Raw genomic sequence first — 26,421 nt, 5'->3', positions numbered from 1 at the left:
GGAGTACATCGCATCGTTTTATGGCTGGAAAGGAATCGGTTTTGTCCCTTCAATAATATCTGTACTTTTTTCATTCTTTATTCTTTACGATTGATTTATATCAGCGAAATCAAAGAAAGATTTATCATAATTTGTTCGGATTTTCCTCTAAAGTGAGCATTCCAGACGACCGTCATAGTTATCGATTCATTTGCTCGCATGAGCGGGTTAATACCCATGTATAACATGGACATGACGACTGGCTCTTAATCTTCGGACCCAGCCCTCCAAAAGCGTAAAGACGCATTTAAAAAAAAAAAAAAAGATACGATTAGTTGCTACTGTAGTTACGCACTGGGAAACCCATCTGTCACAGTACATTGAGAGGAAGACACTATTGATTGGATGTGTTGATGTAGCACGTGACCAAACAGATTCGAGGTTGGGACGTGTTGCGGCCTGATGACAGAATGAACATGCCCAGGCATCAATGTCTTAAAGTGGACTAGCGCTAGGGCAACCAAAGCGGCCAATCGTGGTGGCGCCAAGATTTTGCGCATCCACTGGGCACTAAGCGAGAAGACAGCACTGTGGACGATTCTTCGACTCCCGACCTGACCTTCTGTCGCCAACCCTTTTTCGCCTACCTCGACAACCTCGAAAATCAGCCACCATGTCTGCGCGAGGGTAAGTCTTAATACCCTATAATCGATTCAAAACACCAAAAGAGCCTGTCCGAAATGAAAATTGGGTGAAAATTCTCGACAATTCGACCTACAATTTCACTTGGAAATCCAACATCTCGAGATGGAGGAACGGACGACGACAAATTCGAGTACACACCACCGGATACAAGGAATAGAAATGCTAATGTTTATTTTCATTACAGACGTGCCAGTGCCGCCGGCAACAAGCTGAAGATGACTCTCGGTCTGCCTGTGTACGTACCACCTTGAAGAATTTCCCACAGCCGTGTTCCTCGTCCAGTGAAATCGCTTCGATACCACGCCAATTGCCAATCGCCACGGGTCGATATGTTCTCGTCAATCACTTGCAAGCACTTGGGAGAGCGCCATTGGAATTTGGGGGACCTCGACGAAAATGGCATTGGCGGGGGAGAATATCGAAGTCGATCTGGATTGGGCGTGAAGCTATACGGCAACGGGGAACTGATACACTACGGAATCAACACGAAACGATGCTAACGGTTATTTTTTTTGTGGAATAGTGGCGCCGTGATGAACTGCTGCGACAACTCCGGTGCCCGCAACCTGTACATCATCTCCGTCACTGGTATCGGTGCCCGCCTGAACCGTCTGCCCGCTGCCGGTGTCGGTGACATGGTCATGGCCACCGTCAAGAAGGGAAAGCCCGAGCTCCGCAAGAAGGTCATGCCCGCCGTTGTCGTCCGCCAGAGCAAGCCCTGGCGCCGCCCCGACGGTATCTACCTTTACTTCGAGGACAACGCTGGTGTTGTAAGTGGACACCCCTCTTCCCCACGCTGAGATATGCAGCTATGTGCCACGGTTGTGTCAATTTTCCGGAATGTCTCGGATTGACGGGATGGATCTCTGGCTCACCGCATTTACTCTCACACATTCCCTCCGCATTCTGACTAGTTACTAATCTTATTTTCTTCGCTACAGATCGTCAACGCTAAGGGTGAGATGAAGGGTTCCGCCATCACCGGCCCTGTCGGTAAGGAGGCTGCTGAGCTTTGGCCCCGTATTGCCTCCAACTCCGGTGTCGTCATGTAAAGAGAAGAAGCCCGAATAAAACAACAAAAATTCAACGATACCAAACCTGACTCCTTGGGACCTGGGAAAACGGGGTGCATACGAGGCATATTGTGGAGAAAAAGGATAGGGAAGGTCCATTTGACGAATTCCACCTGTGATATTTCGAGCCGGTTTTCCTCCCCCTTAACTTGTTTTTTTCTCTTCGAATACTGGCGACGAGAGGAAGTATACCTTTAAAAAATACTACCTTTTCATGACAGCTGCATTAGCTTTCTAGTCGTTGGCCCGGCTTCTTGTATGTGGAATATGGCCGCATCTTGTTTAGGCTTCCTGGTCCTGTTTCTCTCTCGGTCTTTGATGCCTTCGTACCCCATCTAAGCGGATTGATGAGATCTAACATGATCATTGCTCGACCTCCTGGCCGGCCTTGTAGCTGTATATCACGTCGGATGGGGATGGATGTGTTCGGTGGTCTAAGCAGATCCTCTGTAGCCATTCCCCACAGAGTAGGACTTCGATACAACATCACGTTCATAGTTACTGTATCTACGGGTGCCAATCTAGTAAAAGAGCTTGCTACAATGTACTACTTTCACTGAATGGTCATTTAATCTGGGCTAAAGATTCATTTTATTTGCAACCCTTAGATTCTAGTCAACCCCGTAATGGTACAAGAAATGCAAATATACAACATGCTTCGTCAAGTCTATCCAAGATCTCATTTATTTCCTCCGAGCTTTCGACAACGTGACTCCCGTCAACGTCGGCCTAAGTTCCTCTTCCTCCTCCCCCCTTTCCTGCTTCTTTTGCTTCTCCTGCAAGTCCAGCCGCACTGAACTTTGACCTTCTCCAACCGCAGCGAACCCAGCAACAACCCAAAATAATCCAACAAGGACCGTCACCAAAATGCTGACATGCACTGCCCACCAAACATGCTGCACGCCCGCCGGACACATAACAATCTCATAGTCCCACTCGCCCAGCTGCGCATCAAACCAGACGGAAAGAAGCCCGGCATTGCCCCCGAACTCGCCCATCATTGACCGCAGCGTCACCTCGCGGATCGAAGGCGTCCCACTCGCATCTGCCTCGCGCCCACCATACCGTCTCGCTGCCCAGCTCCAGCTCTGCCCGGCCTCAGCATCCCCATGCTCCCGGTCGATATAATGCACCGCGTCGCAGCCCACATGGTCATGGCCCGTGAGAATCAGGCCCTTCCGTCCGCGTCCACCCACAGGCGCATCCTCGTTCCCGCTCATCCCAAAGATCCCCTGCAGCACGCCCGTCGCGCTGATATGGTCGCTGAGATGGTTCTGCTCGCGTAGCCCGCCCGTGCGCCACCGTGGCTCCGCGTCCGTATCGTCTGCATCGTGGAACGTGAAGTACGGCCCGTCCGCGCACACCCCGTCTGCCTTGTGCAGTGGCAGGTGCGTCAACAGCAGCGTGAACACCGACGCGTCCTCCACTGGGTACAGCCGGCTAATCAGTGAGTTCAGGTATGCATACCCGTCCGTCTGCAACGCCTCCGACAGCGCTGGAGTGTCGAGCACCAGCGTGTTCAGGTTGATCAGATGAAGTGTCGGCGCGGCCACCGACGTGTTGTCCACTGGATGCGCGAACCGCACGTCCCAGTTGGCGCGCCCGAACTCGCGCTCGAACCGTGCCATCCGCGCGGGGCTCACGTCACCGGCGTATCCGATGTCGTGGTTGCCCGCGACGTTGATGATGCGCCGCGGCCACACCGGGTCAGCGCTGGCGCCCAGCGGCTCAAGGGGTTGTTTGTGGCCTGGGGCGCTGGGGCGGGTAGTCTCGTCGTTGACGCGGATGCCGTCGCGGAAGACACGAGTCCAGTAGCGCTCGCTGCGGTGGGCGAACTCGGCGTCGTCGATCCACTGGCTGCCCAGAAGGTCGCCCAGCACAGTGGTATGCGTGGGGCGCGTCCACCAAAACAGCGTGCGGTAAATATGCGCCAAGTAGTAGTCATTGCCGAGGAGGTCGAGCTGTTTCTGAGTGGCACGCAGCGAGCGCGGAATATCTTCGACGAAAAGGGCGTGGGCGCTGCTTTTGATCGTGTCCAGCACGGCTTGGTCGAGTAGGGCGTGAGGGAATGATGTCGAGGCCGAGGCCGAGGTGAGAGCTTCTTGGACGGCGCGCCAGTGGGTACGGATTCGGGGGATGAGCTTCCAGTCTGGCAGTGGGAGCGAGCTGTCACCCTCGAGTTGAGGGTCGGCGAGAACTAGCAGTCTGAATATGGCGGAACCGTTGTCCGTTGGTGTGGCCGGGGCTGCTCCGAGATGTTGGAGGAAGGTGTGGACAGCAGCATTTTGTTTGAGTTGGCCGAGGAAGGATGAATTGTCTGTGTTGGTCTCGTGTGTCTGTGGCAGAGGGAATGCGCAGCCATTGAGGACTGGGTAGAGGTATAGGTAGATAGAGGCCGTAAGGGTGAGGGGGAAGAGGAGCGCGAAGATGCCGCCCAGCAGCCTGCGGAAGGACATGGGAATCACGGAGATCTAGAACGATTAAAAATTCTTAACCGAACATAATATACAGCATAGTGGATATAAAACACGGGCGGAGGAGAGGGCTGAGTCCGGGGTTGTGGTTTGGAATTTTTTAAGGGTGAACAACAAAGAGTCGAGGCTCACCTCCGCGGGCCGCAATACCGCATATGCGGGAACGACGCTAGACGATGCGGGATTGCATGACAATCCTCGGGTTCAGCCCAGGCCACTTGTATGTAAAGCCCGCGTAATTGGCTTGTTTCTGGGATAGGAGAAGAGAGCCAGGGACTTTTCTTATTCCAGGATTATCCAAAAAGCTGACAAAGTAAATACTACAGCTACTCTTGACTCGGTTTGTGTACCTAAGGTACACCAGTCGGCATTTATATATAACCACGCGCCACAATTTCACAACAGAGGCATAAAAGAGTTTGAAATCAGAATGTCTACTACTTGTATTGGAACAATCAAACCTCCAAAGCTAGAAGCCAGATTAATTCAAGCTATCTACAAACGCTCATCCAACATTACGCTCATGGTAGATAGAAGAAGGTTCAGGGTAGATAGAGCCACGATCGCGTCCATATATCACCCACAAATTCGAACCAACCACAGGAGCCAATTAATATCAAAGTCGTGAGATCAGGAATCACAACAAAGAGCCTGCACAACCCCTTCATGTCCACGTGCCTGAAATAAGGAATCGGCCGGAGCCATAAAAGAATGGAACAGAAGTCGGAGAGCGAGGGGTATATCACATCAAACGCCAAACAGTTGGGGAAGGGATAGAGGATAATTTAACGCATAGCTAGAAAGGGGGAATAGAGAGAAGAAAAAAAAAATATGAAGAGGAAACAAGAGAAAGAAACCGCAGAAACCAAGATGGGTTCGCGGAAATCCACGATTGAATGGCAAAAAGTGGTATACGGGCCATGGAAGCAATGATGGAAGAGCATCCAAGATGGGGTTACTTAGATTCGCTCTTAGCCAGCGGGTCTGGAAGGAGAGAGGGGTGTCCGACATCAATCTCGCCGAGAGGATTTGACACATTGTGGTTGGTGGTGGCTGGAGCGCTCTCTGGCTCATTTTCGTGGAGATCAACCTTAGCATCCACAAAGGAGTTGCCCTCCGAGGAAGCTGCTTTGGTTAGATTTAGACCATCGATCCGCAGCCCATGATCGTCTTCCTCTTCCTCAATCAGCCGCTCGGGACCAGCGCTGGCGGGAAGGTTCATCAGCGCGGGAGGTCGCTGATTCATCAGGCGAGCCTGCTTGAGGCTGATCGTCTTCTGCTTGTTCGTTGTCTCGACAACCTGAAGTGGGTCCCGCTCAATGGTTGCTTTCATCAGGGCGGCCATCCAAAGGCGACCCTCTTTGACGTTGTCGACTTGGAAATAGTGGGTGGTCGGCTTGGTAAACTGGACCGTGCGCGAATTGTTCATCTTCGGCGGGACCAACTTGAAGAAGAATGGTCCACTGTTGTCTTTGCTGGTGAGCGAGGAAAGCACAGCAGGTGTGGTGAGTTTGAGGTTTCCTGCGTTCTCGGTCGTGTTGGCATTGGCAGGCAAAGCGGTAGCACCGGTGACGGTTGCATGCAAAGCGATGATTGGGTCGTTGTCCGCCCGTAGTACACGATGAGCAGTAATGTCGATCAAGCCTCGTTCTTCAGTGTCATCCTCAGCATAATAGTAGGACAAGCGACGACCCCGTAGCACAAACAAACGAGGCTTCCAGGTGGTCATCAGATTCGATGATCGTTTCTTCATCCATCCACTGTATTCACAGCCATCAATTTGCTCCTTAGGCGGTTTCTTCTCTAGGCCTCGAGTATAGGCGCTCGTGTCCTTCTTGGACTTGACCGTTCGGGGGCGGATCATGAACCCAGGCGCTTCAGTGGCCTTGCCCGATCCATCGGTGCTATGGCGCTCCGAGCTCTTGGACGTTGCCGAGGGCGTGGTGGAGCCAGTGCGAGCGGACATCGGGTCATAATCCCGCGGTGATACAGGGGCAGAATTGTCGTTGCTGCCCTTGCCGACCACGTCAGAAATGGCACGAAGACCAACCGCGCGGCGGACCTTGGATCCCGCACCACCCATCTTAGGCAGCTGGAAGTGCAGGGGTGATGAGCGAGCCGAATTCTCGGAATCGCCTTTAGTCCTTATCAGTGGCCCAAAGCTGGCGAAGAAACCAGGTTTGCCTTCGGGATTGGAGGATTGCGAGTCATTCCCGCTGCGTTGGGAAACGCGCGTACTCATACTCCTAAAACGATTCTTAGGTGGGGTCCCGTGGTAAACTTGGGCAGCGGGCGAGACATGAGTGATGGCATCACGCATGGAGTCAACGCTGCCGATACGAGACTGGCGCTTGCCAGCCGAGTTGACTCTGTGAGCATCTTCGGCGTAGCTGGACTTCCGCGAATGGGCAATACTACCATCACCGATGGAAGTCGTCCGTTTCTGTAGAACGCGACGGGGTCGGCGGGAATCCACCTCAGTTCCAGAGAAGTAGCCTCGATCAAGGTCGTCATGCTGCTCAGGAGTATTAGGCTCTGACTCCGAGGCCTGCGGTCCGCGATAACCACGAAGACCCTCCGATGTGGTGCCCAAAGAAGTTCCCGGGCGCATTGGAAGAGGTTGGATCCCGCTGTTAAGAGTCCAGGCCCGGTCGAAAGATGGCTTTTTCTGGTGAATACCATTGAGAGATGAATCAGGCAGACCGCGGTGAGTAGTGTCAATAGACGAGTGCCGCCGCGAATGATTAAACTCGCGAATCGAGGCAGCGGAGACTCGTCTCGGGGAATCGTGACTGAATGGGGGAGTATTCGGCGTCATCGGGGAGCTATTATTGCTAGCGAGTCTAGGGTGTTGGCCAGGCACAGCAGAGATTCGAGGTGTATAGCCCGCGCCCGTCTTTTCGGACACAGTGGGAATGCGAGGTAGGAAAGGCCCGGTGTGACCCGCCCGAGATAAGGATCGTTCTTCAGTAGGGCCAGCGAAGCTGGCGATGGATCCCCGTACAGGCGTCTGCTGCTGCTGTGGCTTGATGCCTTTCACTTCTTCCTGGAAGGCCTTCACCTTGTGCCATGTCTTGAGTCGCTTACCCATCACGCCAAAGTCGAACTCCTTCATGAAAATGAAATCCTGATCCATGTCGAGCAGAACATCGCCGGTGATTTCCTGCTCTTCGAAAATGTCACAGTGCGCGGAATCGACGCCAAGACTACGCATATGTCTGGCCGTCTCGATTTGGTTCCATCGTCGCACCTCAGATTCATTCAATGACGTGCTTTCTTCCTCGTCAGTCTCATGGCCATTGATGTAAGACAAGCGATGGCTGATATGGCTGCTATATTCACTGCCTGAATCATTGATTGTCTTTGCTTCTTGGGTGGATACGCTGTGGCGAGGCGTATTCATATCAGTGATGTGCTCATCAATGACGCTCAAGGTCTCATTCATCACTGGGCTTTCTTCCCCATTGGCATGGCTATCGATGGAGCGGCGGAAGGTCTGCTGGATATCCGCTGCGAGGCTTGAGCGCGGCAATGGCGACGAGGCAGACCGGTGCTGTGATGATGGTGAACCGATTTGGGCTTGCACATCCGACGTGCTCGTGTGGCGCGATGCCTGGGGAGTTGTCTGCTCGCTGCCGGCCGATGCAAATGACGATTCAACGGGTGTGGTGGGTTCCATCTGCGATGGCGACTCGGTCTTTTCGGAGGCGATTATCGCCTGGGGTGCGGGGTCGGTTTTGAGGTTGGTCAAATAACTGGGAAGTGCATGGCTAATGGGAATCTCGTGGGCGTGCGCTTTCCTGGTGAAGCCTTTCAGGAGGTGGGCGCATGTCAGCAGGAGCTTCTAGAAGCGACATGGTGACATCGGGAGGCGCATACCTGCTGGGAAAAGACCCTTTTGGCCGGTTCCGGGATGTTCACCCAGCCACCATCCATCTTGAAATTCTTCATCCATTTCCTCCAGCAGGATCACATCGCCGCGCTTCATTTTCAATTCATCTTCGCCGCGTGGTGAGTGGTCATCTATGATCGGTTAGGGGCATTATCGACAGGCTTGTGGGGGAGGCTGTGAAGGGGGGGAAGAGAGAGGGACGGGCGCGCCGCGCGGGTCAGTACTTACGGCAAACCCAGAGATAGTTGCCGCGCTGGACGTTCTGGGGTGGCGCCGGCGACGCCTGCATGCTGGCGGCCATTTCGCAATGCGGTTTTCCAAATGACCAGTTCCTCCGATCGTTGTGGAAGAAACAAGCCGAAGCCGAGGCCGACGCGCGAAGGTTATTGGGAGAGGGGGGGGAGGGTTGGTGGTCAGCAGTCAAGCGCAGGACATGGGGGCCGACAACCCTTTCGGGGAGGGAGGGAGCAGTTGGAAAGGAGGCCGACAACAAAAGATTAACCGCCGGCCGTTTGGAATCTCGCGATGGTCGAGATATGTGAATTCGGGGGAAAGGGGAGGGAATGCAGAAGTGGCCAGGAATCTAGCGCGCACGCGCGAGTCGAGCGTCAGGGCTTAGGTCATTAGCTCGCGGGGTTCGGAGGGCAGCGCTAACCTGAAAGTAGACCGGAGCTTCTACCCAGAAAACGATGGAAGATCTCCAGGGGATGGGGAGGCGTGGCAGAGGTCGGCACGATCGACTACCATGCCACTGGGGCTGCTGGAGTCCGGCGCAGTTTTCAGGAATCTGATGTGGAATGGGACCAGAAGCGCCGAGGGAGTAGGGAGTCGGAATCGTGGGCGGTGGCAGTAGTTTCCGCCACACACTTTCCCAGGCTCAGGCACAGACCGCGCAGAGGCGATGAATAATGGGGGGCTAGAGGAGGGGGCGATTTGCGCGAGGACCGAGCGGAGGAGAGATTTGGGGATCGAGGAAGTTGTGGGTTCAGGGAGAAAAAAAGCGAAATTGGGTCTCGTCCAACGGAAGTGACGTGTGCGGCCGTCAAGGGTTCCCGAGGGTTTTTTTGGGCAAAGGCGTGGGTCATCCGTGGTCCTGCAGTTCAGGCCTTTTGCGTCCTTCGTGCAAGGACGGATTGAAAAGGCGGGCGGCTGAGGTGGCACGGCCGAGAATATGAAAAAAAAGACGAGACGGAGGGAGAGAGAGAGAGAGAGAGAGGGGGGGGGAGGAGTGAAGCTGATGTTGAGAGGGGAAAAGACAGGAACTACTGATTTTGCCGACAGATCGTGAGTGACCGTGAGATGGATATACAGTCCCATCGGCGCCTACGATCCAATCCTGGCCATACATCGACTGATAACAGATGTCTGAAAACTGGCGATTCTGATGGACGGATGGATGCGTCTCGATGAATGCGGCCATCAGGGGAACGCGAACTACGGTGATCCCCGACAGACGATCTATCGACTTCGGCGCCTCGGAGCAGGAGGTAGCAAGGCGTACGGAGAACGGAGGACATGGACGATATGAGGATCTTGATGGGTGATGGATAATCAGACTTGTGGTGGGTCGGCCAATGCCATTCATGTTCTCTCGCATCTCGTTTTTGTTTTGTTTCGTCCCCTAGGATACTTGTTTTTGGTGCTGCATCAGCTTCGGGCGAGTTGGATTTAAGGTAGACTTTGGTCTAAGCGCCCGGCACGGCCGATCCAAGCATAAGCATGATGGTGGACCAGCGTCCCCGAGGGTCCTGGAGTTGCCGGTGAGGGCTGGTGCGGACTCGTGGTTGTACAAGAATACAATGGTGCAATGGCACGATCGGTACAATCTATATATAACTCCAGAAATCCAGAAATCCAGAATCGAAGAATCCGATCCGACGAGAACGATGGGTCGAGCGTCGGAAACGGTCCAGGCCAGATCACATGACCATCACATAAGCATAAACCTAAAGTGGTCACATAATCATGTCTAGTTCAACGTTTCTCTACTTTAATACTAGAACCTGGGGAGCAAGCTTAAACGAGTTTCCATCCACGATGACCAATAGATAGCCACCTTTACCCACCTTTGATCAAACAACTGATTGACCTGGCTACTCTGCACTGGCTAGGTCGATGAAAAATTCACCGGTACTTTTCTGGCAAGGGGGATTGGTGTGGTAGTCACAATGCTTGTCGTTCTCTCTCACTAGTGCGATCAGCTAGCGCCTGAGGCTGCCAAGACGGGCCCCGACAGCCAATCAAAATGTGAAACCGAGAGCTTGGACATCCATCTTTTCCTTCCTACTTCCCGAGTACAACAGGGATCAAAACGCAGCCCGGTCCTCTAGTCAATCCAGAAATCCTATCGTAGAGTATCCATGGCCTCCCAATCCGAATGGCCATCATAGTCCTGTTATGGCCCTCCTGTCATCTAGTGTGTGCATACAGCTATACATCATGTGCACTGGATGAGCCGACTGCATATGCATGCGCGCGCGGCTCCATCACGCCTCTAAATGTAGAGGCTTTACGGGTCTTTTGGCCTCTTTCCCTCCACTGTTGCTTTAAGTCTGGTACTTTCTGTTCAAGATCCCTTGAGCCCTTTTCTTTCCCAGAAGTCCGTGGTTTGGCCGAAAGTCCCTTTTTTTTTCTTTTTTCTTTTTTTCTCCCATTCTCCCATCCCATTACTCTTGGCTGTTCAGTTTTCAGATCGGAGTAAATAAGCAACAAAGAAATCCCCGAAACGAAATAAGAAAAACTCTCCGCAACGAAGAAAAACGCCAGGGAAACTATAGTCTGATCTTGCATCGCCACAGACCACGCGAGACAAGCTGAGGGGAACCGTCCATAGGCCATGGGCGAATTGGTCGTCTGGGACTTCGTCTGGGGATTTTTTATTCGTGACTTTGTGGTGCGCAAACAGTGGGAGAGCCCCCGTCCACCCCCTCTGAGCCTCCAAATCTCCCAACCTATTATCCCTGTCCAACCTCTTCTTCTTCACCTTCACCTTCTCTCTCCCCTTGTGAAGACACGTTCTTTAGCGCTCTGGGACGATGACGCCAGCTCTCCAAGCCCACCCCCGAGCCCCGCGATCCCGAGCGGCTTCGGATCATATTGAAAGTTCCAACTCTACTGCCAATCTATTTATTGGCGGGACTCGCCGGACGTGGATGCCATCTTCCTCGCAACTACAGACCGGGCCCCAGCTGGGCACGCGAGCTATGTGTCCTCCAAACTCAATCCGATCTGCCGGAAGAGATCCTTCTCAGGAACCGCGCCCGTTGCCCCCCACCGACACCACCGACACCACAGAATCCACAGAATCCACAGAACCCACAGAATCCACAGGACCCACACTCTCTACACCCGCATCGCATTCTTTGCAGCCTTCGCACCCTCACCAGCCCATACAACCTTCAGAACCTACAGGTCCTGTCTTGACCTCTCCCGAACTCCTCGATGAACCGATCCAAACCCCCGTTGCACCACAGCACCTTCTCCCAGTGACATCTACCAACAAGCCAGACCCACCAATCGCCGCCCTGCCATCACCCGTCCTAAGTACAGCTTCTCACCCAAGCCCGGTTCCTTTCCGCCGTCCACCCGTTCCTGTTCCCGTTGTGGCTACGGTGACGGCGACGGCATCCCCGGTCTCTAACGGTCCCATAACTGTATCCTCGCCAAAGAGCCATGAAAATAACGGCGGCCCCGGGGAACGGACGATTCAGCTGCCAACACCGATGACCCCGGGGCAATTCGTCCACACAAGTCCATTGATGACCACGGCGCACTCAAATCACCGCTCAAATGTATACACACCCGACAAAGCTGATAGGCAAAATCCGGGACCTGTGTCTGTGACTGCGGCGGGCCTTGCCCAACACCTGTCCCGCTCTTCCCCCCAGAGTGACAGTCCAATCGCGTCGGAGACCACATTGTTACCGGTCAATACCTCGATACCCGCCCAGGAGACCAGGAATGGTACGCACCCTCAGTTGTCTTCTCAGGAGGTGATCCCACAGCCAAGTAAAGAAACATGGGATGGATGGAAATCCCGACTGGACCAAATTCGAGCCCAAACAGAGAAATGGCCCCGAAACGGGATCCTGTTTCCTAGAATTTCCTTGCTGATGGATGCTTGTATTTGCCAAGATAGCGTCTACTTGGTGTTACACCAGCTCTACTGTCAAATGTCAGTGGATGAAGCGTCGCCGTCACCGGCACCGTTGTCTGGCATGTCGTTCTTCCAGGACGGCGATTGCCAGCGGGGACTTCGAATGTTACAAGTTCTACTGGAAAAAAACCAAATGCTATCGATAACCATATTGCAAATCTTTAGTCAGTTCCCTCAGCCCCTAGAGTCTTCTACGCAAGAGCCGTGGTACCAAGCGAAAGCGTATGAGGTGAAGCGTTGCCTTCGACGACTTGGAAGGGGCGTGTATATCACCAACGGGTTCCGCTCGGAGATCACACAGCGTGGCTTTCCACCGTTGGTACACGAACTGCAACAAGAGTATGAAGTGTCGTCGCCTGTGCTCCTGAGTGTGTATTTTGCCTCCATCTGTCGAGGTATATACGATCACAGCACATACCTGCCAAGATTGGTTCAATTGTTTCAGAGGAACCTATTCATATCGACGCAACCGGACCAACGAGAGCTGCAGAGGTTGGTAGAGGAATATCGAAAGATACCAATGCTGGCTCACGAGCCGCAACCGCATCCCTCGGCGGCCCCGAAGCCTCTGGGTCCACCTCAAGGCCCGAGCACCCACCCGGCAGTGCAGGCTCATATGTCCCTCTCTCTGTCGCCCACCGACGAACAACATGCCCTGGCAAGTCCCGTACGACATCCTCAAGGGGCCCGACCACCGGTTTCGAACCAGACCCTCAACGCCCCACCAAATATTTCTGTTAATCTCCAGACTACGCTGCCAGTGGCTCAGCATTTGGAACCTACTTCACAGCTACAGCAGCCCGCAGGGAAGCCGTTGCCACGGGGACATTGTGGCCAGAAGCCACAAGGGAACCAATTTATCTTTTATCAGCATTCACCCGAAGCACAGGCGCAGTCATCACCTGCACAATCTGTACCAGTGCAAGCCCCGACACATCCTCACCAGCCAATTTCTCCGCAATTTTCGCGACTTCAGGAACTTCCGAATGGACGCGTATACTTGGCCCACCCGAGTCAGGCCAGCCCGGGCCAACGGATTGAGATGACTTATCCATCCATGCAGTCTTCACCAACAGGCCCTACCCTTATGACAAGCCAAGTGGCACAGTTTCAGCAGGCATCTCAGCAATCGAGGCCCGCTGTTCCTCAGATCCCAAGCCTGTGGGCGGCAAACCAGGTGGCCCCACGATCCCGAAATAGACTGCCAGAAGAAGAACAAGCTTTGCGGGGACAACCGATCTCTGCACCACATGTTCAAGTTCTTCAAACCCAGAATGCCCACCCCTCTTTGGCTGGCACTCCGTTGCTTCCACCCTCTGGCTATAAAATGCCGCAAACTGTGCACCCAGTTCCAATGCGACTTGGCCTGCACCTGGCTGATCTTCGTGATCCATTCAAGAAGCTGATGAAACGATTGGATAATGGAACAATGGTGGATACTGAGTTGTACCAATATCTTGGTGGGCATATGTTGACCCCGACTTTTATTGATCCAGACACTTTCAGCTATAGCTGGAATTTTCGTCTGAATTCTCAGGACTGCCAGCGATTTCCACGATATGTAGAGACAGACAAAGGAAAACGTGCGGAGCGAACATATCAGGGAGGCTGTCGAGTACTCCGTTTGCGGTCCATCGCCTTAAATCCATCCGAGGAAGGCAATCAGCAGCGTCTGTGGCCAACCACAAACACTACCTGGCCTAGTGTGTTCTATGTGTTTGTCAACGATACTGAATTGTTCGTGCGCCGCAAAGTCTACAATGGAAAAGACCTTCCCCTGGATATCACCAATTATCTCCACGAGGGTGATAACAAAATCACAATACATCTTCTTCTTGGCCCTGGTGAGTGTCGCAAGTTTCATTACGTCTTCGGCATCGAAGTCATGGAAATTGCTTCGCTTGAGGATGTCCGTGCTCTGATGCACACCGTTCCCGCCAGCGAAACACGCAAGAATATCCAGAAACGACTTAATCCAACTATCGACGGCGATGATCTTGCTCTCGTCACGGACAGCATAAATGTCAGCATTCTCGACCCTTTCACAGCGCAGACATTTATCATTCCCGTGCGCTCCGCCCACTGTGATCACCTGGAGTGTTTCGACCTCGAGACCTTCCTCGAGACGCGCAAATCTAAATCGGGTCCGGCCCCGATGAACGAGAACTGGCGGTGCCCGATCTGCAATGCCGATGCTCGTCCTCAATCTCTCATTGAAGACCGTTTTTTCACTGAAATGCGTGACGAGCTTGTGAGTTCCGGTCGACTGGCTGGTGCATCAGCTATCCAGATCCGCGCCGATGGGTCTTGGTCACTCGCGGTTGTTAGGGACGAGTCTACTTGCAGCCCGACTCTGAGATCCTCCTCTACCTCCACAACAGGGAAACGCAAGGCGACAGAACCCCCTGATGACGTGCAGGTGTTGCCACGCAAGGCTACAGAGCCTTTCCCGGTGATCCGAACAACCGAGACGATTGTCATCGAGATTGACTAACAATCTGTTTCGAATCTCAATGCTCAAGAGAGAGTCTCAGATTTATATGGTGACCTGTGCGAACCTGCCTCGTCCCTCTTCTTCCTATGAAGGGGGAACTGGCTCATGTACCTCTCTCTTTGTGCTTGAAAATCCTTTGCTTCTTTTTTACACTGTGTGCATTGCGAATTTTAAGATACCCCCTTTCTCTTGTTGAATTAGCAGACTGGTCATGATATGTCTTTATGATGGGTGATTCTTTGTTTTGTTGTCTTATTTCTTGCTTGGTTCCCGCTGCTGCGCTCATACGTGTTGTGTGCAATATCTTACCACACCTGGATAGACACTTAAAGACACCAATGTCAGAAGATAATACCCTTTTATCGGTACCCCTGGCAGCCGTCTACTGCCTCAAACCATATTCAAAAATGTGCTTGTCTGATACCATCAGTGTTGGCTATCACCTGGGAAGTATGAAACTATACATTCGTAAACACGCTCTATAATCTCCATGTACTAACTACTACACAAGTGTACATGAGCTCAATTTGCCATGAGGTCTATGGTATACTTTGAGATTCTATATGTTTATCCACACTTGTTAACCTGGGCCCCCAACGAGGCCCCCGGACCCCCCGGACCAGATATAAAAGCCAAAAAAACGCACAAGCATGCTCATTTAGTGAAAAAATCCAACGGACCCCCTCCTCCACGGCTTTCGACATTAGATCGTACAAGATGGATATATTTAGGAACTCCTGCACTCCGGACCGCTCCTCTGGACCGCTCCTCTGGCGCACGCCGGGCAGGCTGGAGGACGAGATGGAGTCCATTCACTTGCGCACCCGCCGCACATGGCTGACCAGGTTCTCGATGACGCCCTCGAACGCCTCCTTCTCGCCGACCAGCCCGTCCCGTCGCTTGAGCCAGTACTCCAGCACCGCGCTTGCGCGTAGCGTGACCTGCTCCAGCTCGGTGACGTGCTGTTTCAGCTCGTCGTCGGTCAGACCGCTCAGGGCAGCGTCGGTGGTTGCGCACAGGCGCCGCACGGACGAGAGGTCGAGTTCCGGCGCTGGAGCTGTGCCCCGCCGACCCGTTTTCGAGCGAGCAGAGGCCTGGCCTGGCGGCAGAGAGTCGGGATGCGAGGCGTCGCCTTTAGGAGGTGGATTGCGGGTTGGGGTTTTGGAACCCGCGGCGTCGAGATCGATGGAGGGGAGGATGAGCTTGTTCTGTTTGGAGGCGGGGAGAATTTCGTCTAGGTCGACAGGGACGCCGAGTGAGACGAGGAAGAGCCGGCGGATGCGGGACTTGACCCAGTTCTGGGGTTGGAGGGGAGGTGGGGCGACGAGTTGGGACCAGAGAGAGAGGGAGCGCTCGGTGCTGAATATGGCGGAGGAGTCAGGAATGGATTCAACGGGAGGGAGGGAGTTGAGGTCGGTGGAGGAGGGGAGGAGAGTGTCGAGGGTGTCTTGGAGGGCGCTGAGGAGTTCGGAGGTGGATTTGAAGTTGTCGAAGTCTATAAGAGAGGGCTGCAGAGGGGCTATTTGTTAGTCTCTGAGGCAAGATAGGAGACTGGAGCTGGCTTTGCGAGGACTCACCACTGAGACTGGAGATGGAGGTTGCTGAGGAGTGATGCTTCTTTTGGGTTCGGGGTCAGTAACCTCGGGCTCTTGGAAGCCGTCGTCGAAGTCTCCGAAATCATCGTCGCCCATGTCATCTTGCTCCTCAACAAACTCGTCAAAGTCATCTCCAAAGCCTTGATCGTCTTGCTCAGCTTGGTCTCCACCCTCAAATGTATCGTTTTGTGGCGCAGGTTGTTGTAAAGTGTCGCTGGCACTGATAACGGAAGGGCTGTCTCGTATAGATTCCACTGAATCGGGTAATGCGTCACTTGGCGATCTTTGATGAGCACATGGTCGTGATGGTAGCTCTTCGTCAGCGGGAATTGTGTCCACACGCGAAAGACGCGTCTCAGGAATGGATTGATTTGACAAATTGCTGTCTGGGGACGCTCGATCCGCAGATGGTGATGGCAGGGGACTGTCTGAGTCGGAGGCTTTTGTTATTATATCAGGCACAGCATCTGCTTGGCGCTTCTCAAATGCTTCTGTTCCTGGTACCTCGCCATGGCTAGGCGAGGCTGGGTCTATCTTTTCGACTTGTGTCCGGGGAATTGGTGAGCCGCCAGGTGTGGAGGATCGGTCCTGCGACCCCGCCGGCGAAGAATCTCTACTGCGTGAGCCTTCTGGAACAAGCGCGATTTCATCAGGTACTGCATCTTGCTTCCGCTGCTGATATGCCACGGTACCTGGCACTTCGCCGTGCTGTGGGTCGTTGTCCACTCGCTCTACACGAGTTCGTGGGACAGGGGAAGCAGTGCGCACAGAGCGTGGGCTTGTTTGTCGATGAGCACGGCCTTCGCTGGCATCTGAAAAGTGGTCCTCGTCGCTATCGGATGCTATATTTGCAGGGTCACACAATTAAATCTGGCGGACTGTGACGTAGGGGTTTCTGGAAAAACATACCACTGTCCCCAGCTCCAGCATCCTCCCTCTCGGTGGTCTTGGTGGGAGGTTCCAGGTGTGTAGTCGGATCGGGCAGCGCCTCCGACATGGTTGCGGGGCAAATTAGAAAGTGAACATGAGAGAGAGGGAAGCGCGAGGTGAAAAAGGTGGAAAAAAACAGGTATGCAAGTCGTGTGTAGAGTGACGACGTTGTTACCTGCAATCGATTCGAGTCCAGAACAACGGTAGCCTCAGGCAGCAAAGGCTTGTATGCCTGGGGAATGTGGCGTCGACGAGTCCTTAACTTGCTCAAACTCCTGCCGATTTATTGTTACTCCATCCTTTTTTTCGAGCTCTTTGTCACTTCCCCCTCTCGGGCTTGAATCTTCCATACGCCCCAGAGATCGCATCGCCTCGTCGGATACGAGACCTACTTTGCAGGATTCACCGTCCTTGCATCGGTCGCCGGTCGTTTCGTTCTCTGCTTTTTCATCCAAGCTTGCCGGTCCGCCTGATCACAACAACACATCGCCATGACGTTCACCTTCGGCGCCCCGGCTTCCAGCGCTCCCTCGAGTGGAAGCCTTTTTGGAACATCTGGTAATGCATTTGGCTCCAACCAGAATGCCGCAAAGCCTGCATCTGGCGGTCTTTTTGGCAATGTAGGAGCTTCAGCTTCATCCACGAGCGGAACTGCTTCTCCCCTGTTTGGCGCGACCCCTGGAGCTGGTCAGAGCCCTTCCTTATTCGGTGGTGCTGGCAATGCTACTTCGTCATCAACCGCCACTCCTGGTTCCGGCTTTTCATTCGGTAGTCAGACTCAAAACGCCGGTGGTGCTTTGTTCGGCAGCGGTGCCTCGACCCCCAACAAGACCACAGAGTCGAATACACCTGCACAGACCGCTAGTAGCGGAGCATTTGGCGCTGGAAAGACGGGCGGAAGTCTATTTGGATCTGGCGCACCATCCACCACTCCTGCTCCGGCTGCAGGCTCTTTGTTTGGCAATACTTCAACTACGCCGGCTGGTCCCCCGCCGGGATCAAAGCCAGCCGCGGGCCTTTTTGGAGGGCTGAGTGCTGCTTCTTCCACTACCCCGGCGTCTGCTGCTGCGCCTACCTCAACTACTCCGACTACCGCGCAACCACAGACCTCAGGAGGTCTATTCGGGGCTGGTGCCCCGTCTACCGCTTCAAAGCCTTTGTTTGGAGGATCAGCGACCCCTGCGGCGCCTGCGGGCGGTCTCTTTGGAAATCCAGCAAAGCCAGCTGAAACAAGTACACCCGCTACAACCGCAGCCAGTGCTCCTAAGCCTCTGTTCGGAGCTGGCGCCCCGGCCATGGGCGGAGCGGCCCCCGCTCAAACACCTTCATTATTTAACAAGGCGCCTCCCGCCGGCGGTGATTCGTCCGCCCCCAAACCTACATTCCCTGCCCTCGGCGGAGCTCCTTCTACTACTCCAGCCAGCTCAGCAGCATCCACGGCTACTCCTCAAAAGTCACTTTTCCCTACTCTGGGGGGCGCTGCCACATCCTCAGCTGCCCCTTCATCTGCACCAACCACGGCTAGCGGCGGAAGCTCATTGTTTCCATCCCTTGGTGCTAATAGTTCAACCGCGACCTCTACTCCGGCGACAACAACTACGGCAGCTGCGCCAGCTACCACATCCGCCACCCAGCCTGCGAGTAGTGGTTTTTTTAAACCCTCTGGTGCCACACCTGCGGCTACCACTGCTTCGGCTCCTGCTGGCCAAACCACAGCGGCCACGATAGCTCCGGCAACAACCGCAACCGCTGCTGGTGGCGCTTCCACCCTCGGTCAATCGACGGCTGGCCCTGCACCCCCCGCTCAGTCCCGCCTGAAAAACAAGACTATGGATGAGATCATCACGAGATGGGCTACCGATTTAACTAAATATCAGAAGGATTTCCGCGAACAGGCAGAGAAGGTCGCTGAATGGGATCGAATGCTGGTGGAGAATAGCACCAAAGTTCAGAAGCTGTATGGTAGTACTGTCGATGCCGAGAGAGCAACGCAAGAGGTTGAACGCCAATTAGCCTCTGTGGAGGGTCAACAAGAGGAACTGAGCTCGTGGCTTGATCGCTATGAACGGGAGGTCGACGAAATGGTTACGAAGCAGGTGGGCCCTGGCGAGTCCCTTCAGGGACCGGATCAGGAACGTGAGAGAACGTAAGTGCGATCTTTATGTTTTTGCTCAGACTTGATTATGTGTATTAACAAATCTCTAGGTACAAACTGGCTGAAAAGCTGTCGGAGCGGCTGGATGAGATGGGCAAAGATCTTACCAGTATGATCGAAGAAGTAAATGGAGCTTCTGCGACCCTCAGCAAGACAAATCGGGCGGACGAGCCAGTAAGTAGACTTTCGATACCTTCTTCATCGAGAAAATGACAGATATGCTGACGAGCTGTACAGATCTCGCAAATCGTCCGCATTCTCAACTCGCACCTATCCCAGCTGCAAGTTATCGACCAAGGCACATCCGAACTGCAGTCCAAGGTTGCTGCCGCCCAAAAGGCCGGCCAGTCAATCTCTTCCCGTCTTGGATACGGCTATGCTAGTCCTGGCATGGGCGGAGGCAATGCCGCCGATGATTTCTATCGGTCCTACATGGGTAGACGTTAGACGGATGATTCGATGGGTGTGTTAATGATCTTTTTCTTCTTTCTCCTAATCGCGGGTTGTCGATTTCCAAGCATCTCAATGGGAAAACATTGTTATTCTAGTTAGATCTCTCCATGCGAGTTATCATGTATTACTTGTCTTGCTCCTCTTCGACGGCTTTGTTGTATATCTTCGGCTTGGGGTGTCTTGGCCAGGTTCTGCTTTGCCTGTGGAGGTTTTGAGGGCGCAATTGCAAAGAAAATTAAGATAGGAATGGTTGAATTACATGCTTTGTGCTCCTGAATTCTCTGAAACTTTTCTGGCCAACTCAATCTAAAGAGAAAACCGAAGATATTTTTGTGCGATTCTATACCGGGCGAGGTTCTGCTGGTGGAATGGCCAGCACCGATGAAACGGCTGCCTCTCGTTCTAATTGCTACCTGGGCAGCGCGAGCTAAGTTTGTTTTCCAAGCACAAGATCAAGATCATGATATTAATGTTTGAGGAGCCCTATAGATTATCTGTCAAGGCCGTTATGCATCCACAAGATCAATTTGGCGAAGCCAAGGCAGCCGTTTCGGGGAAGCAGCTTCCTTGTCCATGATCAAATATATTCGTCCAAAACATGATAAAGATAATTTTATGAATGACGATCACAATGGGATAACATTGATATTTTCCCTCAGGGGCGAAAAACACCCAGATTCACACGGGTTGAATAGATCGACAAATGGAGTAGATCTGCGGAAGGTACACCGTGTGCGGCTATCAGCGCCACCAGCTGCTACAAGTGGCTCATTAGGGCTTTCAGTAAGGCATGCATTAGGACAAGAATAAAATAGACGGCTGAGCCTCATTTTGCCTTCTCATTCATACCTTCCTAGGTCAAATAGCATCGTGAGAGACCTAGAGTCTGCTCAGTTGCTCAGCGACGGGGATCCTGATGAGGCCAGGCCCGATGAGTCAGCCATCTCCAGGTCCAATCGCTTACATCATCCCTCATGCCGGCCGCGGCAGGCACCTTCCCAGCTGCATCCTCCATCAAAGCTGCTATTCTCATAAGCAGCTTGCTGATTCAGTTCCCTGTGGCCTCTCACGCTCTCTATTTGGAATTGAATATCCTATACCCTCAACAGTTAGGCTGCCGCTTTCTGCGTATCACTGCAGACAAGCCTGTACACGACCTCAGCATCACGGCAACGACCGGACAGGTGGACCAGCCTTCTTTGTTGCATGGTTGGGTTCTAAAGCACCTCACCTGTTCCCGATCACTTTCACTGCAGACATGACAGGTTCCGATCGAACCCCGATCAAGCGCCGCTCTTCCACACAGCACTATCAGACCTTCGATACCCCGCCGCCCAAATCGCGTGGGCGACCTAATTCCGGACAATCGGAGTCCTCAGCCGATGCTTCGAACGATCATTACCATGGCGATACTGACAGTCCTGGTACACAATCTCCACTGCCAAAAAAGCAAATGGCAGTGCTCGCGATGATCGCCTTGGCTGAGCAAACTGCACTCAACTCTATTAGTCCTTATCTTCCTGATATGGCTTCGACCTTTCCCGAGGTGGAATCGAGTCAAGTGGGTGTATATGTGGGGACCATCGCGTCAGCATTTGCGCTGGCACAGTTTGCAACAAACTACTTCTGGGGGTGGCTGTCAGATCGAATTGGGCGCAAACCAGTGATCCTTCTCGGTACTTTCCTGACCGCTGTATGTTTTGTTGCATTCGGCTTCTGCAAGACCCTCTGGCAGGCTATTGCGGTGCAAGCATTGATGGGTGTGGTCAATGGTAACCAAGGACTGGTGTCTACCTGTCTGGGTGAAATTACCGACCGGACCAACCAGTCCCAGGCGTTTACCTACCTACCTGTTTTATACGGCATCGGAGGTATAACAGGTCCACTTCTCGGTGGTCTTCTGGTCTTCGAGCACAATCCATTCACTGGCAAGAAAAGCCGATACCCGTATCTGGCGCCAAATGTGCTCTCCGCTGTCATTCTTTTGGTGGACTTCGTTCTGACATTCATATTTCTGGAGGAAAGCTTGGAAGATGCCGACACACTTCCTAGGATCGGTCGAAAGGTTCGCAGTCTGTTCACGTGGCTATGGCAATTCACTGGTTTCTCAAGCCACCCGACATATGTCCGGCTTCCACAAGCAGTGCCGTATCCCCGTGGTGGTCGCAATCCTGTTGACGGTGAGGAGCATGACAGTGACCTGGATTCGGCTTCGGAAATCTCGAGCCAACCAGACAACCATGCTGAAGAGCTGACCTGGGATGAGATTTTCACACGGGATACAATCCTGCTCCTTCTGACCTATCTGATTTTTGCGTTTTGTAATGTCTCTTTCAACTCACTCTTTCCTATTTTTGCCCAGGCCAAACCCCCTGTCGGTCGTCATCTCACACCATCTGAGATTGGCTTATCTCAGGGATTTGCTGGGGCAGTCACTATTATCTTTCAGATCTGTATCTTTAACCGGCTGCGTGACAAAATGGGTAATAGATGGTCCTACCGTGCCGGTCTCTTTGGATTTGTGATCTCATTTCTCCTCATGCCCTTCGTTGGGTACAAGAGCAATGCAAAGGAAGGGCTTACTGCAAAATCGGCTCTTATGGCCGTGGAGCTATGCTTTGTGTTGCTTGTCAAGACCGTCGCTTCTGTCGGTGGGTTGACTAGTGCTTTGCTATTGGTGAGTCTCCCTTTCTTCACACTCCAAAACCAAGAGATTATACCCATAGCATTCGAACCTGACTTTATACCCAGGTGACCAATTCTGCCCCGAATCACGCTGTCCTAGGTGCTCTGAATGGACTGGCCCAGACACTTTCTGCTGCTGGACGCACCGTGGGTCCTTTCTTGTCAGGTGGTCTTTTCTCCTTGACATCCAAAATCCAGCCCAAGGGAGAAGCGATCGCTTTTGGTGTTTTTGGGGCTGTCTCTTTCATCGGCTTCCTTCTGAGCTTCGGTATCCGTGGCCGTTCTCTTGAGGCTGACGGCTGGGCTTCCGACAGCGACGATGCGAACTATAAGTCGGACGATGAGGAACCTAATGGTTCTTGATACCTCAACCAGTGACATGAGAAAATTTTGATACGATTTGATGATTCTATGCTTCCTTTGAGCCTTTTCCTTTTGCATTTGAAATATTCATTAACCAACTCCTCATTGACGGGACTGGAGAAGCATTCTTAGCTGAGCGTGTCGATTAAGTGGTGCCCCCCTCTTTTTTACTTCCTATTTTTCTTCATCCTGCGATCATAGACAGATTTCTTGTGGGCGGCTGTGGGTGGCTGTATCAAATCACTGTATAATCATTGCATGGAAAAGACTACTAGTAGTAGTAATCGTAGAAAATTAGTAGATCTTCCTTAATTAGACTGGGGTGAGAACATCACTACTATCGAATATATCGCTGCCGACGAATAGTAGACATAATCCTAGTTTATCTTCTTTCTTCAAAAGGAAACAGCGTTTTATAGACACTTACTTCAATAAAACAGAGAATCTATCACCAAAACTACTGTCAATATAGTAGGATACGGTATCGGCTAGGAAAGCTGAGATCCAATGGAACGAGATGCTCAATATAGTGATGTCTTAGATGACTTAACTATCTATGTGTGTAGACGGGGGAATGTTGAATATCCTTTGCCTCGCAGTCTAGCGTGTTACGGCGCTGTATTCCGAGTCGACCCGAGATACTATACAAAACATATAGGGAATCGAGTATCCCTGTAACAATCTAACGCACACGGGGAGAAGTGGGTCTTAGCGGTATTTTGAAGTGTCCTATCTCGATAACTACTTTTACAACATCATTAAACGGTTGAATAACCGATGAAATAGCATTTCAATAGATAGCTTCGATTATTTGTAGAATGAATATACGATCGTGTAAAATCTAGCGAAAAACGAAGCCCAGCATTCGACAGATGTAATTTCTATCTTACCTTCGATGCCTTATAACTCTGCGATGAGAACGACATCCTACTCGTAGGTTTCCTACCATATACATCTTATCTTTGCCAACCGCTTGATTGTGAACTATACCCAAGCTACAAGCAAAATTTCTGCTTAGTGGATAACGATTGTACGTATTATTATGTTATCGATAATCTTCCCACCTTAGACTACGAAGATTTTATGGCTCCAGAACTAAAATGACTATATTCAACATCTTCGCCATCACCACCAAAAGGAAAATTTCATTCTAGTATCGACCAATCGCTGCCTAGATCTATCCAGGATCTAGAGAAGAATCAAAGAAATAAAACCAGATATCAGTAAGAAGATCTTCCACCAAGGCAGTAACGTAATCTTAATCGATTATTTTATCATAGCAAGATTGTTATGGAGGACCTGAATATAGAAAACGATATAATTCGCAAGATTGAGGAAGTTTAACAACCACTACAACGCCCAATCGCTAGGCGTCAAGTTTAATTAACATTTTGGAAAACAGGGGGTATCTTCACCAGGGGTCCTGGTCGGTCGATTGTCAAGATAGCTGCTAAGGAAGCTGATACCGAGCGGAAGCGGGTCAGGAAGCAGTGGAAGAAAGCATATAGGAGGTCCCCACCACCAGATCATACACAGATTCAAGATATGACACTGGAAATAGCAGAGAAAGCTTATCAGGAAGCTGATATTTTTTATAGATTCGGTTGGCATGCGTTGATAGATAAGGGAGAAATGGCAAATTAGTGTGTGGTTGCTAATTAGTGTGGCGCACCCACAACCCAGAGGGAGGGGGGTTGGTGTAAGGCACTCATAGTTCTTAACCCAAAATGGAGTCTATGCATTATTACTGTGTTGAAAAGGGAGTTGGAATTCTAAACGAAACGTCAAAATTGCGGAAACTTGAGGAGCCAGAAAAATATGGTGCTTACAGCTCTAATAGAACATCGAGAATGTAATATTATGTGAAATTGGGCAGAGCTTTGCATTTCTAGAATGAATTTTACTTAAAATGATCACATAATATCAAGCGATGTAACCTTTATTTGGGAAAGGCAGAGAAATGACAAAGAGAAGATGAGAAAGAATTCATGGATTACTAGTATTCATGAGCTCTCAATTCAGGAACCAGAGAAAAGCAGAAAGGAAAGAGAGAATATCAATTTGTGACGAGACACTATCTTCATATCAGATCAGCGATGGTGTGAATTGCTATTATTACCAGACCTCGGGGTTGAACATTTCCAGCTGGGTGTTTGCATGGACGGCTAGCCAAAATATCTTCAAAAACCACGCCAGGGATTTTGGCACACTTGGCCTACCCAGATCCATCTGGTGGCTGAGGCGGAAAGCCGTGGCCCACCAGGATTCCTTCCCCAGGCCGAAGGAAAGGAAATGGAAAGACTTTAATTATTTTTTTAAAAAGAATATCAGTATGTGCAGTGCGAGTAAATCTTAAGAAATCAGAAAACAAGAAAAGACTCACGACCATTGATGATTGCGTCTATGATTTCTTCAGGGATAACCCTCCAATCGCTTAAGTTATCCACAAGACACAGAATTCCCGCCTGAGGAACATAGAAATTTCAGTTAGAATTATTGCTTGGAAAAAGACTGGGACGCAATGAAATCTGACCTTATGAGGTTGGGTCAGATCTTGAATGATTTGAAGGACTCCTCCGATCAAATTAAGTTCCATGTATGCACCGGACTCTCCAGAATTTTTGGTAGAATACCCCGAGACGGACACTTGTAAAGGAGTATCAGCCCCCTTCCCGAGAGCAGATGTGAGGATATGCGTCAGCTCATGAGCAATGATTATGATAAGTGCTGCCAATAATGCTCTGAAAGAGTAGCTGTTAGTATCTCTTTGTGCATTCAACAGCATGCGTTCAACCAGCTCCAAAGAATAATTAGCTTCGTAACAAAATCCTAGAGAATTGACTTAACTAACATCTCCGTTAAGATATATCTTCCCTCGTTGAAAATCATAAGGCCCCTGTTTCCTGTTGATCTTGCCTAGACTATCTTCCATACGACCAGTCTTGTCAATCACAAGTTCTGGGAAATTAGGTAGATTGACCTGCCCAAGAACCTGCAAAAGTTTGCCCAGAAATGCGTTGACCCAGTTCCAGGCTTCTTTTAGCCGATCTCGCTCGACTGCGCTCTTGAACTTCCTATCTTGTCCTTGTTTATAACGATCAAAGCGATAGGCTACGTCAGCAAGTACATCTCTAGTACGTTCATGATTGATAATTCCACATCCACGATTGGCTGCAAATGAAACATATTTATACTCAAGAGAGTCTACTGGATATGGTTCAAATGGTCCATGTTTTGTTTTGCGGCAAGTAATATGCCATCGAAGCTTGTTGTTACTTGCCATCTTGTTATGGCACGAAAAATTCGGAGCTCTCTCCTAGTTAGACTGCAATCTGGTTGTCGGATGGCGTCATTGAGAATGCACGTTGCTAAGATTTCTCAAGCCCTATCCGAGTTCACCACCGAATGTATTTAAGAAATAGTATCCCTGTCAAAGATAAAATGGCTAGTATCGACCCGTTTTCAAT

At 51.6% G+C, this 26,421-nt stretch overlaps 7 protein-coding genes across 7 annotated transcripts; 4 read left to right on the top strand and 3 right to left on the bottom strand.

The window, feature by feature from the left end:
* Window positions 1-652: 652 nt before the first annotated feature.
* N7462_010439 (60S ribosomal protein uL14) lies at window positions 653-1,736 on the top strand (the record flags this gene model as incomplete). Its single annotated transcript, XM_057082153.1, has 4 exons — window positions 653-666; window positions 869-919; window positions 1,208-1,454; window positions 1,626-1,736. 4 exons carry the CDS (start codon window positions 653-655, stop codon window positions 1,734-1,736), a joined length of 423 nt encoding a protein of 140 aa, XP_056929193.1.
* Window positions 1,737-2,440: 704 nt separating this feature from the next.
* N7462_010438 (uncharacterized protein) lies at window positions 2,441-4,213 on the bottom strand (the record flags this gene model as incomplete). The annotated part of the gene is made up of 1 exon (XM_057082152.1): window positions 2,441-4,213. The coding sequence occupies one exon, from the start codon at window positions 4,211-4,213 to the stop codon at window positions 2,441-2,443; it is 1,773 nt and encodes a 590-aa protein (XP_056929192.1).
* A 973-nt stretch (window positions 4,214-5,186) lies between these two features.
* Window positions 5,187-8,424, bottom strand: N7462_010437 (putative polarized growth protein (Boi2); the record flags this gene model as incomplete). Its single annotated transcript, XM_057082151.1, has 3 exons — window positions 5,187-8,041; window positions 8,111-8,254; window positions 8,352-8,424. 3 exons carry the CDS (start codon window positions 8,422-8,424, stop codon window positions 5,187-5,189), a joined length of 3,072 nt encoding a protein of 1,023 aa, XP_056929191.1.
* Window positions 8,425-11,158: 2,734 nt separating this feature from the next.
* On the top strand, window positions 11,159-14,773 carry N7462_010436 (MIZ zinc finger domain protein; the record flags this gene model as incomplete). Its single annotated transcript, XM_057082150.1, has 1 exon — window positions 11,159-14,773. The coding sequence occupies one exon, from the start codon at window positions 11,159-11,161 to the stop codon at window positions 14,771-14,773; it is 3,615 nt and encodes a 1,204-aa protein (XP_056929190.1).
* An 812-nt stretch (window positions 14,774-15,585) lies between these two features.
* N7462_010435 (DUF5102 domain-containing protein) lies at window positions 15,586-17,365 on the bottom strand (the record flags this gene model as incomplete). The annotated part of the gene is made up of 3 exons (XM_057082149.1): window positions 15,586-16,281; window positions 16,351-17,210; window positions 17,278-17,365. The coding sequence occupies 3 exons, from the start codon at window positions 17,363-17,365 to the stop codon at window positions 15,586-15,588; spliced, it is 1,644 nt and encodes a 547-aa protein (XP_056929189.1).
* Window positions 17,366-17,789: 424 nt separating this feature from the next.
* Window positions 17,790-19,900, top strand: N7462_010434 (putative nucleoporin Nsp1; the record flags this gene model as incomplete). Its single annotated transcript, XM_057082148.1, has 3 exons — window positions 17,790-19,444; window positions 19,504-19,627; window positions 19,691-19,900. 3 exons carry the CDS (start codon window positions 17,790-17,792, stop codon window positions 19,898-19,900), a joined length of 1,989 nt encoding a protein of 662 aa, XP_056929188.1.
* Window positions 19,901-21,164: 1,264 nt separating this feature from the next.
* N7462_010433 (MFS transporter) lies at window positions 21,165-22,954 on the top strand (the record flags this gene model as incomplete). The annotated part of the gene is made up of 2 exons (XM_057082147.1): window positions 21,165-22,583; window positions 22,658-22,954. The coding sequence occupies 2 exons, from the start codon at window positions 21,165-21,167 to the stop codon at window positions 22,952-22,954; spliced, it is 1,716 nt and encodes a 571-aa protein (XP_056929187.1).
* Between the last annotated feature and the right edge of the window lie 3,467 nt (window positions 22,955-26,421).

The sequence above is a fragment of the Penicillium macrosclerotiorum genome, assembly GCF_028827735.1.
Source record: "Penicillium macrosclerotiorum strain IBT 26536 chromosome Unknown utg000010l_segment0_segment0, whole genome shotgun sequence".
NCBI classification, from domain to species: domain Eukaryota; kingdom Fungi; phylum Ascomycota; class Eurotiomycetes; order Eurotiales; family Aspergillaceae; genus Penicillium; species Penicillium macrosclerotiorum.
This window is presented reverse-complemented; position numbering and strand designations above follow the sequence as displayed.